Source organism: Phocoena phocoena, chromosome 10 (assembly GCF_963924675.1).
Source record: "Phocoena phocoena chromosome 10, mPhoPho1.1, whole genome shotgun sequence".
In the NCBI taxonomy this organism is placed as follows: Eukaryota; Metazoa; Chordata; class Mammalia; order Artiodactyla; family Phocoenidae; genus Phocoena; species Phocoena phocoena.
Window position 1 is genome coordinate 91,326,710 of NC_089228.1, and position 19,678 is coordinate 91,346,387.

General features: G+C 38.8%; 1 protein-coding gene across 1 annotated transcript in view; it reads left to right on the forward strand.

The window, feature by feature from the left end:
- Positions 1-880: 880 nt before the first annotated feature.
- The window catches only part of DEK (DEK proto-oncogene), a 30,625-nt gene continuing 11,827 nt past the window's right edge, over positions 881-19,678 (forward strand). Inside the window, exons 1-7 of the mRNA XM_065885395.1 lie at positions 881-1,033; positions 1,392-1,545; positions 4,827-4,928; positions 5,169-5,278; positions 6,622-6,716; positions 7,600-7,720; positions 11,979-12,167. Coding sequence (XP_065741467.1) covers positions 1,401-1,545; positions 4,827-4,928; positions 5,169-5,278; positions 6,622-6,716; positions 7,600-7,720; positions 11,979-12,167 — 762 coding nt within the window. The 5' untranslated portion in view covers positions 881-1,033; positions 1,392-1,400. The remainder of the gene's footprint in view (positions 1,034-1,391; positions 1,546-4,826; positions 4,929-5,168; positions 5,279-6,621; positions 6,717-7,599; positions 7,721-11,978; positions 12,168-19,678) is intronic.

A 19,678-nucleotide genomic window follows, 5' to 3' on the forward strand; every position in this document is an offset into this window, starting at 1 on the left:
ACAGTAAGGGGGAGCATTTGGGCGGGGGGGGGGGAAAGCACTGTGTTGTGTTTTGTTTTGTTTTTAAACAAAGCCAAAAGATGAGTTTATTGCTAGGGTTTCGACCTGCAAGCCCGAAAACTCAAGGGTATGGGAGCAATGTGTTCACTTTTTTAAACGTTGAGTTTTAAAGGATTCTGCGGAGCTGGCCTAGAACTCTGGGAGAAGAGCCTGGACTGGGTGATACCGTATTTCCTCTATTATAACTAACACACATGATTTCCCCCTACATTTACAGGTCTGGAAATCTTTTTCTCTCCGGTGACTGTGAATTTTCAACGTGGTAGCGGCTTTTCCCTTGCGGTGCACCTTACAAGCGACGGGGTCCTCCGAAATACAGCAGATTCGGAAGTCATCACCAGCGTGATCTCTGGGACCCAAATGAGATCGCTCACTTAGTTATTCCCCTCAACCTCTGGGAAATACTGTAGCAGCGACTTCACGGGATGTAAACTTCTTCACCACCCTCCGCCCGCCCCCTCGCGGACCCGCGGCCGCTCCTCTTTTCCGGGAACGAGCCACGGAGACAATACACATGCAGGCCCTCTAGCGTTCTTCCGCTCGGCGCCGCCTCGCCGGTCCCGCGCCCGCTCCCGCCCGCCGCCCGGGGCTTTCCAGGCAGAACGCCGACCAGACGCCGGACGCCGCCGGGGGCCGCCTGGGAGCGCACGGCCCCTGCGCCCGCGGCCAGGGCGACCCTCGCGCCCCCGCCCCAGCCTAGCCCGCTGGGGCTTCCCACAGAGGCGCCGGCCCGCCCCGCCTCCCCCACTCCGCGCGCGCCAACTCCCAGCTCACGGCCCTGATTGGCCGCCGCATTCCCGCTTTCCTTCCCGAACCGCCATTTTGAAAATCTTGTTGATTCTGGGCATTCGAGAGAGCGGCGCAAGCGTCACGCCAGCGAGCAGCCAGCGCGCGTCCTCCTCGGTGCCCGTCGCCACCGCCCGGAGCGTCTTCGTGCCCTCGCGCGCCAGGCCCGCGGCGGCCGGGACCCGTGGTGAGGGCCGCGTTGGCGAAGGACAGGCCGAGAGGGCGCGCGGGGCCCGCCCGCACCGCCGCGGCCATTTGGACGGCGGCCTGGGGCGGGGGAGGGGACGCGGGGCGGCCGGCGGCGCGGGCCGGGCGGTGGGAGGGGCGGCTAGGCGCCCGCGCTTTCCCGCCTCTGGACGGCCGGACTGCCTGCGGGGCAAGAGGGAAGCCGCCCTCGGGGAGTGAGAGCAGCAGACCCGGCTACGCTGGGAGGCAACTTTGCGGTCAGGTTTCCCGCGGCTCCCGGGGGCGGCCGGCTGGAGCCGCCGCGTCCTTCCAGCCTGGAGCGAGGGGACCGAGACGTGTGGCTTCCTCCCCGCTCGCAGGTCCACAGCATGTCCTCCTCCGGCCCTGCTGCGGAGGGAGAGGGAGCCCCCGCCCAGCCAGCGTCCGAGAAAGAGCCCGAAATGCCCGGCCCGAGAGAAGAAAGTGAAGAGGAGGACGAGGACGACGAGGAGGAGGAGGAAGAGGAAGAGAAAGGTGGGGAGGAAGTCTCGTTGCTAGTGATCGATTTTCCCGAAAACGGTTTTCTGGCTGTTTTTGCGCTTAAAGACGCTAAATCGGAGTGATTTTCAGTAAGAGTGTTTGCGGAATTAGGGGTTTTCGTGTTGAGCAGTAGCAGGGAAAATAACTTTGGGAATTCCAATTAAAAAAAAAATTACTCGTTCCGTTACTACTTTGGAGTGCAGTTTACTTCTCGCCAGCAACAGAGAAGTTCATAACATTTTATCATTTGACAGGAAGTTTGTAAGTTTCAGATCTGTTTTTTTAAAAGTGCTAGCCTTGGGAGTTCCTAAGGTAATGTTTTGTTTTTGCTAATTTAAGTACACGTCCTTTGCCTTTTGAAGTTATTGTAGGGTCCTAACTGAAATCATATATTAAGACTTGAAAAAGTTATTAATACGAGTCCTGGAAATATTTTAATAGTTTTAATTTATTTGCCGAACTTCAGCAGACGTTCTTTTCAAAGGCTTAGGGGAGTTACTTTCACGGGGAAACACCGGTGAAAGCTGTTGCTCCCTTAGAAAGTAGTTAAATACGAAAGCAGTGAACTGTGAAAGAAAGTTAAATGAGAGCTCAGAGCTGTCTCAGTTTTGGTGTTGAGAGAGAGTGGTAGTAGCCTATTTGGACGCACGAAACCGAGGAGTCTTAGAGAATTGAGTGGTATGCTGCGTCAGTTTATCCAGGATGCATGGGGCAGTGCCCCTTAGGTGTGCCCGCTTCCTAAAATGTTTCTAACCACTTAAAGCTCCGTGTCACAGATCTTATCCTTCTCTCCTGGTGTTAGCCCAATCTAGGTTTGTTTAATATTTGACTACCGCTCAACCAAACTTGGGAAGAGGTTTGAGGATTTCGTCCCAAACCCAGGTTTCACTGTCAATTTTTTTTTTTTTTTAAGTCTAAACCAGTCCACCGTCAGCACTTTTTATAAATACAATCTGGGTTGAGATTACACGGTGTGCCTTTTGTTTGTCTAAAGTGGTATGTGCTCTAAGGGGAAGCATGTCCACGTTTAAGTACAAAAATGCTTAGGAAAAATATGAATTATTTTTAAATTATTCATAATATAATAACTCGAAATTGGCCGCAGTATCTCACTACTAGTCCAAGACTTTCTCAGCGCTTTTTCCTCCAATTTTTGGTTTTGGATACCACCGAGATGATGAATTTCTTCACATCAGGAAGAAATTATAGAAGTCATGTAAAAATTATATAAATGACCGGTACAGTATTGCTCGGGAGATTGATGGCAGTTTAAATTGTGATTTTTTTTTTTTAACATGACAATTAAAAAAAAATAGCCCCAGGCAGTTCTATAGTTGTCCTAATTTATTATTGTTCTCCTTTTCCTCATTTGAGGTGTTTGTGGAGCAGTTGAAATTGTGGATGTTTTTATCCTACTTGGCCCTGAAAATTTAACTCTACTACTGAGGCATCATAGAAACAAGACACTGAAATTTGTGCCAAGTAAGGGGGTGAATTGACTTAGCTTGGCAGTGGTTTGGGGAGTGAGGGGAAGGGCGGTAGGAGATGGCTTGTAAAAGATGACTCCTAGGTTTCTGTCTTTGGCAGCTGGGTGGATAATACTGCCATTTTCTGAAAGATAGAATTCATGAAGGTGAGTGAGTTTGGAGATGATTATGACTTCTGTTTCGGATGCATTGAGTTTGGTGCCTGTAGGACATGAAGTGGAGCTGTTCAGTTGACAGCCTGAACCTCAGGAGAAGGCTCTGGACTGGAGGTAGACCAGGAATGTCTTTAGCTTATAGATGGTAATCAGCAGCAAGCAAAGGGCTTACATCACTCAGGGAAAGGAAGCGGAGTGGTCACCAGCGTTGCTTTAGAGTGCTTTCTCTCCTTGCCGCACACCATTGCCAGCATACACCTGCTGGAATCCCTTTCTTTTTACTAATTCTTTGTGGGCAGATCCTTATGTCTCCAAATCTTACCTGTCCTTCAAAGCCAGATCCAGTGTTTTGGTCCTTTTTCCATAATCGAAAAAGAATTACTCTTTCATCAACTCAGAGGACTTTCAATTATATCTTTCTTAAAGTGTGTTATCATCTTCTACTTTGGAGTATATTTGTGTCTCACGGACCCCAGTAGACGTGATCTCTTTCAAGAAATATTCAGTTTCTTAATCATCTATTGATGCCTCCTTAGTATCTAGTGCAACTTGGCACAAAATAGGCATGCAGGTGAATGAGTGGAAGCACTTCCAGCAATCTATACTGTCCTCTTATTTATCTGACTTTATCTCAGTCAGAAAGTAAGTGGGTTTTAGAAAATCCAGCCTAGGGACTACCCTGGTGGCTCAGTGGTTAAGAATCTGCCTGCCAGTGCAGGGGACACAGGTTCGAGCCCTGGTCCAGGAAGATCCCACATACCTCAGAGCAGCTAAAGCTCGTGTGCTACAGCTACTGAGTCTGCGAGCCACAACTACTGAAGCCCGTGGGCCTAGAGCCCGTGCTCCGCAACAAGAGAAGCCACCGCAATGAGAAGCCTGCGCGCCGCAACTAGAGAGAGCCTGTGCGCAGCAGTGAAGACCCAACACAGCCAAAAATAAAAAAAAGAAAATCCAGCATAATGTTTAAATTGTAAAATATATATATTACCTAGCTTAGGGGAAAAAAAGCAGTCTGGACTAAACATTGCAAAACTTTTTTACAGGGTTTTATGACCATTATTATGAACATCATTTATTGAACTACAAAGTAATGCCCTCCCAATTGATTGCCTTAAATGTAAACTTGTAGAATTTTACCCTAGCCATAGTAACTCCAGACTGCTCTGCCTTACTGTTGCTTTTCTTCTGTCAGCTTACTAAATTATTGCTTTGCCCTGAATATCTCTTGAAGTTCTTAAAATCTCAATCTAAACTTGCTGTTTTCTGATGTACGGTAAATGGAATCCCAATTAATAGAATTATGTCTAGTCAAATAGTAGGTTTAATGAGCACCTTGGTGATTTTTCACAAATAAAATGACTGGACTTCCATAGCAATAATTGTAGCTGGATAGAAGTTTGTTTGCTTTCTGATTTTTTTTTTTAAAAACTACTTCCCCTGTGGGGTTGCCAGGTAAGTAAAGTGTTACTTTTAAAAAACTTCAGCAACGCTATTAACTTATCATGTATTTTCATCTCTGTTGTATCATTTACTTCTCAAAATCATGCTCAGGAGAAGAGTTTATGTTTATGTAATAAAGTTAATACCTTCTTTAAGCTTTTTGTTATTTAAGAAGTATTAAATTGATTTCTAGAAAAGAGTCTCATCGTGGAAGGCAAGAGGGAAAAGAAAAAAGTAGAGAGGTTGACAATGCAAGTCTCTTCCTTGCAAAGAGAGCCATTTACAATTGTACAAGGTAAGTTTATGTTCCTTTCATTTTATAGTGAAAACGCCTAAATGTACAAAATGATGGATAGCAGTGCTTATTAGTTTTTAGTGTTTACTAAGTAGCAATATATAACTGGTGTAATTCTATTTAATTTGCCCTATTAGAATAGAAGTTATATGTAAATTATGCTGTAAAAAACAATTCTCATTAAATTAAATGTTCTAACACATAATGGGTATTTAACTTTAACATGGTATTTTTTCCTAGGAAAGGGGCAGAAACTTTGTGAAATTGAAAGGATACATTTTTTTCTGAGTAAGAAGAAAACGGATGAACTTAGAAATCTACATAAACTGCTTTACAACAGACCAGGCACAGTAAGACCTTTTTTATACCTTTTACCTAGTAGTCTACTTATGTGTTAAAATACTTCACAATGGAAGCATAATTTTAGTTCTGGAAAGGACTTAAGCAATCAACTAGATCAATCTCCATACCATACAAGTGAGCCAGCTGGCACACAGTTGAATGACTTATCACAGGAGATGTAGCTGGATATTAGCCATTAGTATTTTAACATCCAGGGCTCTTCATACTGTAGTTGTTTTAAAGGCAAACTAAAATTTCACATTGTGAAATCAAAATTATGATGATTTTAGTGATTTTTAACTGTATTAGAAGAAATCTGTTTTTTTGGTTTTTAAAAAATTAATTTATATTTATTTATTTATTTGGCTGTGCTGGGTCTTAGTTGTGGCACGCAGGATCTAGTTCCCTGACCAGGGATCAAACCCAGGCACCCTGTATTGGGAGCACGAAGTCTTAACCGCTGGACCACGAGGGAACTCCCTTTTTTGGATGTTTCTGACCATTCAGAAATAAATGATTACAGCATATTGTATCTCATTTTGAGGAAATATCTGTTAGGTGGTAATTTTTTGCCAGTGTTAGAATAAATCAGTGTTTCATTTACTGAATTACTATACTGTACACACAACTTCAGTATTTCATATAAGTGAGGAGACTTTGAGTGGACAAAGTAAAGTTTGACATTGTTTGACTGTCTGAAGCATGGTAAAATTTATTTTCATGTGTGTTACCTCAGTCGACCCTGACAACAATCTAATCTACACAAGTCCCATTACTGCTAAATGGTATTAACTTTTGGAGGTGCTCTGTTCTTTTTAAAGAATCAATCCCTGACTTTCTGTTGGAAAATAAGAAATATTACTAGCAACTTGTATTATTTAAGGAAAGGACGTCATTTTTTAAAAAATGTTATTTATTTATTTTGGCCGCACTGCACGGCTTGTGGGATATTAGTTCCCTGACCGGGGACTGAACCCGGGCCCTTGGCAGTGAGAGCACGGAGCCCTAACCACTGGACCGCCAGGGAGTAGGCTGTCTTTTTAGTAACTTTCCACGTCCCCTGATGCTGTCAGGTAACATTTAGTTGTGGTTTTATAATTACTAGTAAAAATTCCCAGATGAAATGCATTTCAATTCAAATTGTTATTTTCAAAGAATTGAGTTTGAACACTTTATAATGTTAATATTTTAGTAGCAAATACAGTTTTCCAATGTGAAGAAAAAATGTTGACTACACCAATATTATAGCGTGGAGACAGGTGTGAAAATAAAGGTGTTGGCTTTGAAAATTTTCTTGTGTACATTACTGGGTAATAAGTAGTAGCATTAATAATAGGAGAAACATTTTCAGGTGTCCTCATTAAAGAAGAATGTGGGTCAGTTCAGTGGATTTCCATTTGAAAAAGGAAGTATGCAATATAAAAAGAAGGAAGAAATGTTGAAAAAGTAAGTTATTTTTATAAATATAGTTAATGTGCTTCACACTTAATTTTAAACATTTAAATATAACTGCCCTTACATTTTCAGTAGACTGATGATTCTTTGCTTTAAATTCCAAGAGCATGTCATCATAAAGTATTAACTATTTCTGATAAATAGCGGCTGTCAAGATTATTGAAAACTCTAAAGACATTTCTGATTCTTAGAAGAATGATACAGGTAAATCATTCACACAGTCCAAAATTCAGGAGGTCCAAAGGAAGTGTAGTGAAAACTCTTCCATTCCTGTTCCCTGCCAGCCACTCTGTTCTCCCACTTATAGGTACCATTTAAACTATTTTGAAGTTAATCAATTTGATAGAAATCATGTCCATTCTAATGCAAACAAGATGATATATTCTTTAAAAAAATTTTTTTAATGTGATGATATATTCTTATAAGAGTTTTTGTTTGTTAAGTCACCTGTAGTTTAAAAACTCTAAGTATTAAAGGTCATTACCTATACCTTCTTTGAGACATTGTCAGTAGGAATACTCAGGGGAAAATGTGTTGTTTAATCAATCACCAGCCAGAAGAATTAACAGGTCTGTGAATTTTATAGTATTGAAAACTTGAGGTTATATTTCAGTGAACTAAGTGAATTTATTTTCATACCACCTTTAAGACTTAATTGGTAAATGATGTTTTCCATTTATTAATAATTACATCTGGTTGTATTTTGTGTAGTAGTCAAGATTATCGGGAGTACTTCTAAGATTCAGAGAAACATTGGCTGTTTTCTTAATATTTGTGGCTGAGCCAGTTTGGTTACCTATTATCTTTATATTGTGGAGAATGTTTATAAACTTTCCTACATAATCACATTGGTTTCTTCCATTTTCTGTTTCAGATTTAGAAATGCCATGTTAAAGAGCATCTGCGAGGTTCTTGATTTGGAGCGATCAGGTGTAAATAGTGAACTGGTGAAAAGGATCTTGAATTTCTTAATGCATCCAAAGCCTTCTGGCAAAGTGAGGATCACTTTTTACTATTTCAGTAACAAATCAGTTATTTGTAGTGTCTCCATTCTCTTTTTTTCTGGAACATTTTAATTAGCATTGCTGTCAACATTCAGTAATATCTTTTACATTCAAAGAATATGCCTTCCGTTGACATATCTGCAACAATTTCATGATAGAAATAACAGAGAAGGCATACGGATGTGTTTTCCCTTATCAGATGTAAAGGATGTAAGATTAAGAAAAATAATTGTTAACTAAATGTCAAATGGGACAGAAATACAAAGGAAGTATCCAGAGTTATGTATATAGAAGCACTTGAAGAACAGAAACAGGTTGAGCTGAGGGTGAGGTGTTGGGCTGGTGAGGGAGGGTGTGCGACCTATAATCAGATCAGGAAAGGCAAGATGGTGTATTAAAGCTGGACATTTACTAGATACTGGAATAAGGTTATGAGAAAGTGACAGAAAAAAGCTGGCTCTTTGAAGTTGCTTGGACTGTATTTCCAGAATCATCAAGAGAGCCCAGGAGCTGGACAGGGAAGTAAAAGTCTTACAGTTTTCACTACTCTTCTAAAATCTGGATTAGGTTTGCCCTGATTGTTCAACAGTAACAAAGGACATCACTGAGTTAAAATGTTTATTGAAGTGTTAATTATATGACCTTGCATTTTCAGTTTGTTTTCAATCTTTTAGCAAATATTTTCATATTTTCTCATTTTGATAGGAAAGAAATTGGGAAGAGATCTAGAGGGCCTAGGAGTTCAGGGGAACACCATCAGTGAGGGGAGAAGGGCATTAAGATTAGAAACCAGAAAATAGCTCTGGGACTTTATTTTTGTCTGCTCTTGGTCCTGTTGACCATTAGCTGGATAGTGATACTTAAGGATATTTTTGTCATACAGCCACAAACTGAAGGCATATGGTAATGGGGGAGGAGGGGTTCTAGTTGATTTATTTAAAAGATGAGTTTGAACACTATTTCCCCAGAAGCAGTTACTAAGTTGCCTGAGATATGAGGGATATGTTTATATTCAACGTTTCCTCAGTGATTTTCAAGTGTGTTAGTCTCAAGACCCCATTACCCTTTTAAAATCAATGAGGACCTCAAGAGCTTTTGTTTATGTGGGTTATTTTGATATTTACTGTATTCTGAATTAAAACTGAAAAGTTCTAAAATAACAGGCTCACTACATGTTAACAAAAGTAATATTTGTATGAAAAATAACTATACTTTACAAAATTTTAATGAGAAGAATGGCATTCTGTTTTTGCAAATCTGTTTATGTCTGTCTTGAGAGAAGACAGCTCTATTCTCATTTGCTTCTGCATTTCCTTCTGTTGCAATGTATTGATTTGCTTGAAGTACATGAAGAAAATCCAGCCACACACAGCTGTGTATGTAGAAAAAGGAAGGATATTTTAAAAACCCTTTCAGTTAATTATGGATAGTCTCGTTTGATATAACACCAAAACTCCACAGTGGGGAGGTTCTTAAAGGTTAGTTGTAATGTGGTATCTAAAACCATGTTAATAAACTTGGACCTTTTACCTATGCATATATTGTAATATGCACTCTCCATTTGGAAAATGTTGGTTCCCTGAATTATGCATATCTTCCAAATGCTGGCGCATTTCATTGAACACTGTCAAAAAGTCACATTCATTAATATAACCTTTGTCTCATCATTAGGTATTGGGAGGCTGTCAGGTCCATGAGAGTGGCTGTGAACTTTCCAAAATTTAATTTTCACTTGAAATTTTGAAATTTATCATTGGCAATACATACTGTCAGGTTTCTTTTGAGGTGACAGGCTCACATTTATTTCTGAGACTATGTCTGTCAAATACCTAAGTCTGAATAGGCATAGTTTTTTAATTATTCTTTTAAAAATGATATTCCATGAAAAAAGGTAGCTTAGTTCACTGCTCAGTTGTGCAAGTGCTTTTCTTTGAGAAGATCAGTGAACTTCCTTATGTAGCCAAAGTACTCTGTGTGTACCTCCAATTTTGTTATACAGATGGTATAAAGACATGTACTCAAAGGTTGAGAGTTAACACAGTATTTACTGTTTCATCAAGAATTGGTGTGTGGTTGTGAGGAATATAATGACTACAAACACAGTTTGCTGCCTCCATCTCGATAAGGTACCAGTAGGTTTACCCACCTTTGCTTTTTGCACAATTACTACAAATGTCAACGCAGTGAAAAGAGTGAATAAATAATGCCTTGGTATTATTATGAAAATAGTTCTGACCTTTTGGGCTTCTGGAAAGGTCTCAGGAAACCACAGGTTCCATGAACCAGACTTTGAGAACCACTGTTTTATCCTTTTTTATGGAATCTTACTCTTATATCCATTTTTCATATCTGATTCTGTGATGATTACTCCTTAGTCTAATGGTATCAATCTCAAGCTATTTTCTGTGCTACCATATACTTCCATCATTTGAGGAAAACACTATAAAGTCATTAATACTAATTTTTTCTGCTCTAGGATAGTCTTAAAATTATTGATTTAACATTGTTTTACTATCTTTTTGTACTTCTAGCTTGACGGTTAATCAGATTTTGTTTCCAAAAAGGGATGATGCTCTTGACATTGGATTCTGATTAATTTATTCAGCTATTTTTAGAACCAGTATAGGAAAGCTCTAAGGCATTTATATATTATTACTTTTTAAAAATGAAAGTCTCTTCGTTTATTTTTAGAAGTTGCATTTTCTTGATTGGTTTCTTGAATGATGCAGCATTCTTCCACTTTCTTGTATAAATTTATCCAGCACCCATTCCAGTCCTCATCTTACTGATTTCACATACAGATTATATTCTTATAACCTGCATCTGGCTTCTGAGCTGACATAGGGATATCACATTTTTCAAATATATTCATGTCTTGGATTTCATTTAGTGAATAGTGAGAGTTTGGACGGTGAGTTACCTTTTCTCCAAACAAGCATATCAAAGAATTTATCCAGATGGATTTGGTTCCTGGTAATAGATGGTAATGGCAGTAGTTCACATAACAAGGTTATCTGTATACATTCTAGGAGGTTTCTTGTGGAGAACCTCTCTGAGGAATATCTTTGGTCCACTAACTTATTTTCTGGAGGTACCTAGATTGGCTGTTTCCCAGTCTGTCTTTAGAGAAGGGTAGGTTGTTTGGGCAAGCTAGAGGCTGTCCTGTGGGTTGTAGATAGCCTGAAAATGCCACATTACACAAAGCAGCCACCTTTTCTTAATTTTTGTACAGGTAACATTGACCCCTAAGACTGAAATTTCCTGAAAGAGAAGGGACCTGTGGTTCTGCTAGTTTCATGAGAGATAGCTTAGAGTTACCAGTAACATTTACACAATCGCGTATCTTAAGGTTACGTTACAGAATTTTCCTTATTGTAGAAAATAACATAGGCAAAAATAAAGACAAAAGATGCCCATGATTTTAGAAGTAAATAATTTTAATTCCTTAGTCTTTTCAGATCCTTTATGCAAGGTTATTTTATAGTTTTCAATTTCAGAAGTTAGTAAATACTCCCCTAAGAAAGCATTTAAAAATTAAATTTTTTAGTTAATTAAATTATTTTCCTCATGTGATCTCTGCTTTTTAAATATACATGGTTTAATTGAATATCAGAGTAATGGCAGTGGCACTTATTTTGTGGTTCTTAATTCATTTCATAATTAACATACTCGACACTTATTGCATATTTAAAATCAGTGAGAATATAATCCTGGCATTATTGAAAGTAGAACCCATAGGTAATATGAATATAAACTGTATGTTTCATCAATTCAAGATGTGTAAAGTGAGGTTTTATTTCCTTTATGGATGATTCCTCCTGGTCGATTAGTGGGTCCCCTAAAGCAAGAAGGCAGTGACAGTTTTAATGCTTGTAGGAGTGAAATAAATAGCAAGTCTAACTGGAAATATCATCTTGATGAAGTATAAACAAATATCTGAACTTAACACAGTGTGCACTTGGGCTTCTAGTCCCCTGTCAGAATGTAGAACACATACTTCTTTCAAATATGTGAAGAGTCTTGCCTAGAACCTAAGGTTCTAAAAAAAATGAAAGGGTGTTGGTAGTGCAGACAAAAAGGTTGACTCGACACATGCAGTTAAAGATGAATTCTCTGTAAAGCTGCTAAGCTTGGAAATAAAATTTCTTGAGACAGGAACAAGAAGAATTAAGTTGAGAAGTAGTTATCAAAAAGACATGATTGACTTGGAAATATAATACCTCATTGATGTTATCCTTATTTTATGCAGCCATTGCCAAAATCTAAAAAAACTTCTAGCAAAGGCAACAAGAAGGAACGGAACAGTTCTGGAATGTCCAGGAAAGCTAAGCGAACCAAATGTCCTGAAATTCTGTCAGATGAGTCTAGCAGTGATGAAGAGGAAAAGAAAAACAAAGAAGAGTCTTCAGATGATGAAGATAAAGAAAGTGAAGAGGAGGTAAAATGTTGGGGTTTTTTCATTTCTTTTCATGGAGAGAATTAAATACTCCTGCTATATAATAGATTAAGACAGAAAGCATAGATTTGAAGGAACTATATATGTACCATGTTGGTTGTTTTTAATTCCAAAGACACAGAAAGGATTAAGTGTAAACCCTTTCTTTCCCTTAAGGAGCTTTTAGTTTTATTGCCATGCCAGAATGTAAGAGTTGGAAAAGAATGAAGTTGCTGTGCACTGTTTGAGCTGGACCTTGAAGACTAGAGTAGGTAAATAAAGGGGGAGGAGTACATATCCTGACAGGAACACAAAGGAGACTTTTAAAGAAATTTTTCGTAGTATATTAATACTTTATGATTGACTTGTACCAGTTTATTCTGCTTTATGCAAAAAGCAAGGATTAAGGACCACCGTTTTATCTCAGTTTGGGATTATTTAATGAGACTAGTGGCATTTGAAGTTTATTTGATTGATGGGCAAATTTTGTGTCACTTAGGAATGCCTGTCATTTTCTTTTACTTGGCAGTATTTATAAAATGTTGAGAATATTTAGTTTCTGAAGAAAAACTTTGGGAAGAGGAGAGCTGCTGAACCATGTAAGGGGTTAGCTTTACCCTCTCCTTAATATGTATCTTCAATCAAGTAGATGAGGGAGAGGGTACAAGGAGGTGATTTCCTGTTATTGTTAACAGTGTTTTGCTGGCTCTATTTTAACTTGTTTTGGTGCTCTCTTTAATGATCAGAACTTGCTCTGTAAATTGGGTAATCCCCCTTGTCTTATGTAGGGGCTTGATTAATGTGGCTTGACATTTTGGACCAAGATGATTCTTTGGTGTTGGAGGGGGCTGTCTTGTGCATTGCAGAGTATTTGCCCACTAGATGCCGGTAGCACATCCCTGCCCCCAGCCTCCAGCTGTGAAAACCAAAACTGTCTCTAGACATTGCCAAATGTCCCCTGAGGGCAAAATCACCTTCAGTTGATAACTGCTGGATTAGAGAGAATAAAGATGTGGTGAACTGTGATTTTATAGGTGTGCATTTTGTGTATACTTGTCTTTAGGTATTTAAAATCCATGCTTGTTTTAAGGTCAGAGTTTATAAAGACTTCTATAAAGCTAAGTATAGAATGCTTCATAAGTTTAAAAAGGATACTACAGATCCAGCAGGTGTTTCATAACTAGTATCTTAATATATTTTTGGTATGAAGGAAGATGAGTAATCTGAGCACTAGGGTTTTTATGGAATAGATTTTAAGGACATGTAGGAGGAAAACGTGTTATTTATATGTGAATATAAATAGTGGCAATTTTGCAGTAATAGATTTCCTCATTCAGCAAATTTTGGGTTATCTACTATTGTGTATTCACTATGCACGCTTCCCAAGACCTTTTTAAAGGCAGACTTAAAGCATGAAAAGTTGTCGTAGAATATAAACATCTAATTTTTTTTGTAGAAGCAAGATGATTAGGAGCATGGCCTTTGGAAACTGGGTTCAAATCCCAGCTGTACTCTGATTGTCACTGTTTGACTTTGGGCAAGTTACTTGTAAATTCTGTACCTGTTTCCCACCTTTAAAATGGGGATAATGATAGTACCAGCCTCCAAGGGTTGTATTAAGTGCCTTTATTTAAAGCACTTAAGAGTAGTACTTGGCACAAGTACTATATAAGTATTAGCTGCTGCTATTACTGTTAGTATTAAGATGACATTTTACCATATGCAAGATTTATAAATCCAGTCTTCTTGTCATTACTAAGGTGCAGGTTAAAAAGTGAGGATATTTTACACTCGTTTTCTCATTTGCTTTCCAGATTATTGTCCCTTTGTTCTGAATAGAGTTAGTTGACATCTGTGAATGTAGATGACTCCTGATTTATAACCATATTGGTTCCTGGATAATGATCACAAATGGAACTGTCCCACTACAGATCAAAGCCTTTCTTTCTTCATTGCCTTAAATGAGGATCATTTGCTAGAAACCCAGGTCAAATGATGAAAATCCATGGAGAAAAAAAAAAAACCACAAAAATGCCTTTCAGACATTAAGTATGTAAAGCAACACAATCTAAAAGCTATATCATAATGCTCTGTTTTCTGCTTTGGTTTTTCTACTTGGACTGGTATTGACAGACTTCATAAAATATAATGCCAGTAAAATCTGGACTGAGAAATCTTTTTTTTTTTCCTGATAAATAACCTTCTGGCAAACATAGGTATTCTTCATTTCTTTAAAGACTCCTTCAAATTTAGGGCCATCCTCCTCAAAAACTTTATTGCTGATTCCATTGCTGTGAAAGGCTCTGAATGCCTTTGAAAGGTAAGTGTTGGCAGGAAGGATAGTATTTCTATAGTAACTTTGTTTTCCCTTATTCTGTTTTTTTGAGGAGTCTGTTAAGTGGCATCCTTGTTAGGGACTTCATAAACTGAGGTATTTTTGGTCAATACTATGAAAGGACCTCTTTTCTAAGGCTATACAGAGGAATTGCAGGTTGATTGGAAAAGTTGAGGATTGCTTATAGATGTAATTTTTTTTTTTTTTTTTTTTTGTGGTATGCGGGCTTCTCACTGTTGTGGCCTCTCCCGTTGCGGAGCACAGGCTCCAGACGCAGGCTCAGCGGCCATGGCTCACGGGCCCAGCTGCTCTGCGGCATGTGGGATCTTCCTGGACCGGGGCACGAACCCGCGTCCCCTGCATCGGCAGGTGGACTCTCAACCACTGCGCCACCAGGGAAGCCCTATAGATGTAATGTTTTTTGCAGATTTTTTTTCATGGAAAATTACTGGGTTAATATTATTTATTTTTATTTCCTGAAATGAATTTTTCCTTCATAGATAAGAGTTCTCCCTGTTAAGATCAGCTGCTTGTTCTATTTTAGATTCTTGGAGTAAATAACTGAACTTGTTTCTTGTTTCCTCTGTAAATTGAGAGCTTTGGACCAAATAATCTGTATCATATTGCTGAAGTCAGAAGTTTTAAGCAGAAATCCAGTTCAAGTTATAGTTGTTCATTAGCCAGTTATATGAGGCTGAATATTATTCACCTGCTACTTTCCATATTTAGCTGTGTGAAAGAATAGGATACTTAATTTATAAGTAAATGTTATTTTAAAATATATGTTTGAAATCACTGAAAACTGCAGTTAAAACAGAATTGACAGGGTTTTTGTTTTTTTTTTAAGTCTTTTATATGAAATATGTCACATTTAGCATGTTAGCCAGCAATTGCTAAGACATTTTGTTTGAGGTTCTCTGTACCTATACCTCTGCTTCTATGATATGCAGCGAGCGGTTCCATCTCTTGGAAACTGGGTTCAAATCCCAGCTGTACTCTGATTGTCACTGTTTGACTTTGGGCAAGTTACTTGTAAATTCTGTACCTGTTTCTCACCTTTAAAATGGGGATAATGATAGTACCAGCCTCCAAGGGTTGTATTAAGTGCCTTTATTTAAAGCACTTAAGAGTAGTACTTGGCACAAGTACTAAAAAGCGGTTTTTAATGTAATCACTTTTTGATTGCTCAGTTCAATAAATTGAGAGTGTGCTAAGTGCTGTTGGGGTTACAGAAAAAGAAATTCTCTTTTTCTTTAGAATTAATTCACATAAGGAGGTGCTCTTTCTGAGTGTGACCTGGGTAATAATTCCTTTATAAAAGAGCTGGTCTAAACTTCTTTATCACCTTGGCTCTTGGACATTTGCTTACTTAGGGCAGTAGAAGGAGAGCAATTTGGAACCAGGAAGAAACTGATAGATGAGATTTCTTTAGAATGAGAGAATAGAGGTTTAATTATTTTCTATAAACTTATTATGAAAATCAGCTGATTTACACATTGGAGTAGATCTTTAGGGGAGGATTCCTGAAATGAACCAGTGAGATTAAATCATACTCAGGCATGCCGTTCACAACAGGTATTACCTTAGGTACAGAGAAATTATTGAGAGTACAGAAAAAAGAACGGAGAAGCAGTGCTCTCCACATTAGAGAAAACAATTCTAATTATATTTTAGACCCTTAAAAGCTAGTTTAATGCTTCTTCAGTTTTTGTTTCCTAGTGTTTTTATAAATACTCTTTATCTCTAGGAAAGTATAAAACAAACTATAGATATTTACTTTGTGAGTATTGAATTTATCTGAATGTTCCCAGATACATCAGGAATATCTTCAGCTCTGAATACTTAAAAGCCCTACTGATAATGTCCAAAACAGGAGTTCCCTTTTTCTTTCAGGACTAGAAGTCCGCAGAGAGGCAATTCTGGGCTAGTAGAGCGGCTCAAGAAAGGTACTAAGAATTTGGGGACTGTCTCTTCCTGAGCCACCATCTTTACATGTGGCATTAAACCTCATGATCTCAGGATGATTGTTTTACCTTTAGGCATTGTATCCCTGTTCCAGATAAAAAAAGAGTAAAGGGATTTTTTCTAGTGATGTTTTGGCTTTTTCCCCCACTGGCAGGGATACCTTTTACCAGAGATCTCCAGGTACATCTCATTGGCCAGAACTTTTTACCCAGCCACCTCTAGTTGTAGGGGAGGCTAGTAAGACCCAAGTGTTAGCTTTCCTGCGTCTATAGGAGGAAGGCAGATAAAAAGTGTAATGTTGAGTGAGCCATCCTACAATGTTTACCAAGTGAGAGAAATTTTCAGTTATAGTTTTGATAAACATTTGGGCCATTTGAGAAATTATTTGGTAGTGGTGGGAGGGTGAACGTGAAAGCTTTGTTAGTCCTTAAATATGTTCTAAAAAATAAGAATTCCCCCATCTCAATCTGATCAGAGGAATTACAGAATTATATAAACTATTGAAACCTTTTGTTGGAAGGCAAAATTGAATAATTACCATAATAAAATCTGTTTAGGGTTAAACTTGCTTTCATAATCTTTTGTGGAATATAGCAAGGTTTGCACATTCTTTACTCTTGGCACTCTCGAGTTTTCTCAGCCAAGTTGTTAAAAGAATAGTGTATTTTAAGCTAATACTTATTTTGTTCATCTGTTCACCCAGTACAACCTTTCTGCTGTGAGGACAGGATTCTGGCTCTGTGACAGGCGTCTTTTTTGGAGACCCTCCTTCAATAGCCCTGCTGCCTATAAAAGATAGGTAAGCCTTCTCCCAAGAATTTTTTTTGCCTTCCTTCAAAAAGTGCTCGTGTCATTCCTCTGATTCTATACCTTCACGGTTATCAGACACATGGAAAATCTTCAAATTTTTAAAAATTTATATTACTACAGTACATTGTAAAAAGTTTAGATGACGGTACATTGTACTACCTGAAATTAATGGCAGCTCTCAGTTTTATCTGTTTCCCTTTAGCATGTAAAAAAATACCTACAGTACTGGATGGTCCTGATTGAACCACTCACAGCATATTCAAAAATGGCAAGCCAGAATCTTAGAAATAAATCCTATGAGAATTTGGAAACTAGCTTTTTCTTTTTTTTTTTTTTACCTAATTTTTCCCCATACATTTTGCTGAAAGACTCACAGTCTTGCCTCCTATTTGATTAAATAACAAAGGTGTTAAGTATCATAAGTGCTTCCAAGGTTTTTGCTTTATAATGCCACGTACTGTGTTTAATTACTGAAATATTCGGAATATTTTTAAAAAGACTTAAAATAGGGGCTTCCCTGGTGGCGCAGTGGTTGAGAGTCCGCCTGCCGATGCAGGGGACACGGGTTCGTGCCCCGGTCTGGGAGGATCCCACATGCCGCGGAGCGGCTGGGCCCGTGAGCCATGGCCGCTGAGCCTGCGCGTCCGGAGCCTGTCCTCCGCAACGGGAGAGGCCACAACAGTGAGAGGCCCGCGTAACGCATAAAAAAAAAAAAAAAAAAAAGACTTAAAATAGGGGGCCAGTACTTGGTTTTTAATGTAATCACTTTTTGATTGCTCAGTTCAATAAATTGAGAGTGTGCTAAGTGCTGTTGGGGTTACAGAAAATATTTTCCTACCCAAATACCATTTGATTGACGCTTAATATAGGATTTCAAAAGAAAGAGAATCTCTCTGTTGATGAGTGACAGCTTTGGGGAGAGATGGAAGAAATACCAATTGAAATTGACCTTGGGGATAGAAAGGAAAGTTGGACACGTGAACAAAGATGGGGAGTAGGAAAGTACTGTGACAGACACGCTTGTTTGTGGTTGGGTAGTTTTTCCAGAAGTAAAGCAGTTAGAGATGAAGCTAGAGCAACGTACCTTGAAGCCAGACTATAGAGAACCCACGTGGCTGGGCATGGCTGTGTAATACAACCTTTGGGGGTAGATTGATCATTCTCCTTCCTTCAGAATGGTTGTCTTATTCTACCTGAGCATTTTGCTAAGTGGGGAAAAGAGACATGGCCTCTGTCTTCCAGGAACTGACAGTCTATCTGGGGAGAAGTACCACTCATTCCATAAGCATTTATTGGTATGTAACAAGGAGGATACTATTGAGATCTGCTGTGTGCCATGTACTTTCACATCTTGCTTCTTATTTAGTCTTGACTCCATGAGAGAAGGTGATATATCCTCATTTTTGTACTTTGAGGATACAATAAATAACCAACTTTCCAGAGCTTTAGGTCATACTTTTTGTCTTCAGCTCTATGTCCAAATCTGATTTTAAGCAGTAGCTTTAGGAAAGTTAATATGGGCATATATCCACTTCTGCTGGAAAAAATTTAAAACTAAAAGCTATTGACATAAAGGATCCTATTGATCTCTTTATCTGGCTCTGCCTTTTCCCTATATATCTCCAGCAGTTCATGATCTAGACTAGGAGTTGGCAGACTATGGCCTGTATGCCACATCCGTTTTTTTGGTACAGCCGAGAAGCTAAGAATGGTTTTTCCATTTTTAAAATATTTGTAAAAAAAAGGTGAATGTACAACAATGACCATATGAACCAGCAAAAGCTAAAATATTTACTGTCTGGCACTTCATAGAAAAGGCTTGGTGACAGATCTAGACCATATATTTCTCTCTCATTGTACTGTGGTGCTTTTAAAAAATACATGGGTCCCCAGGCTGCACACTTTTTTTTCTCTCTCTCTTAAATGTACAACCTATTTAGGTAAGTTGTGCCAGAAGACTGATACTAAAAATCAAGAAGTTTGGCTAACTGCTATTGATAGAAAAAATGTTTGTCTTAGCAAGCAGAGTGATTCTAATGAAATAGAACCTCAGGGTTGGAATAGATCGTTAAAGTTATCTAGTCTTCAAGGATCTTTTCCCATCCCAGTTTTCCAAATAATTACATAGCAATTGCTGTGTGCCAGTTCTAAGCTCTGCAGTGGAGATCAAGAGACAAATAAGAGTCTCTGTGTTAAGCCGTTCCATCTAGTTGGTAGGAGGGGAGAGGTCAAAGATTAGGAGGGAGAAAGTACAGTAAAGTATAACTTAAGAGCTAAGAAAGTGGTTTGCTCAAGATGGAGTATTTATCTCTTTCTAGGGGCAGGTAGGGAGCAAAGATCCAGACAGGGAAACATCATAGGAAGTAGCAATTTGATCTGAGCCTTAAAGGATAAACAGGAGAGG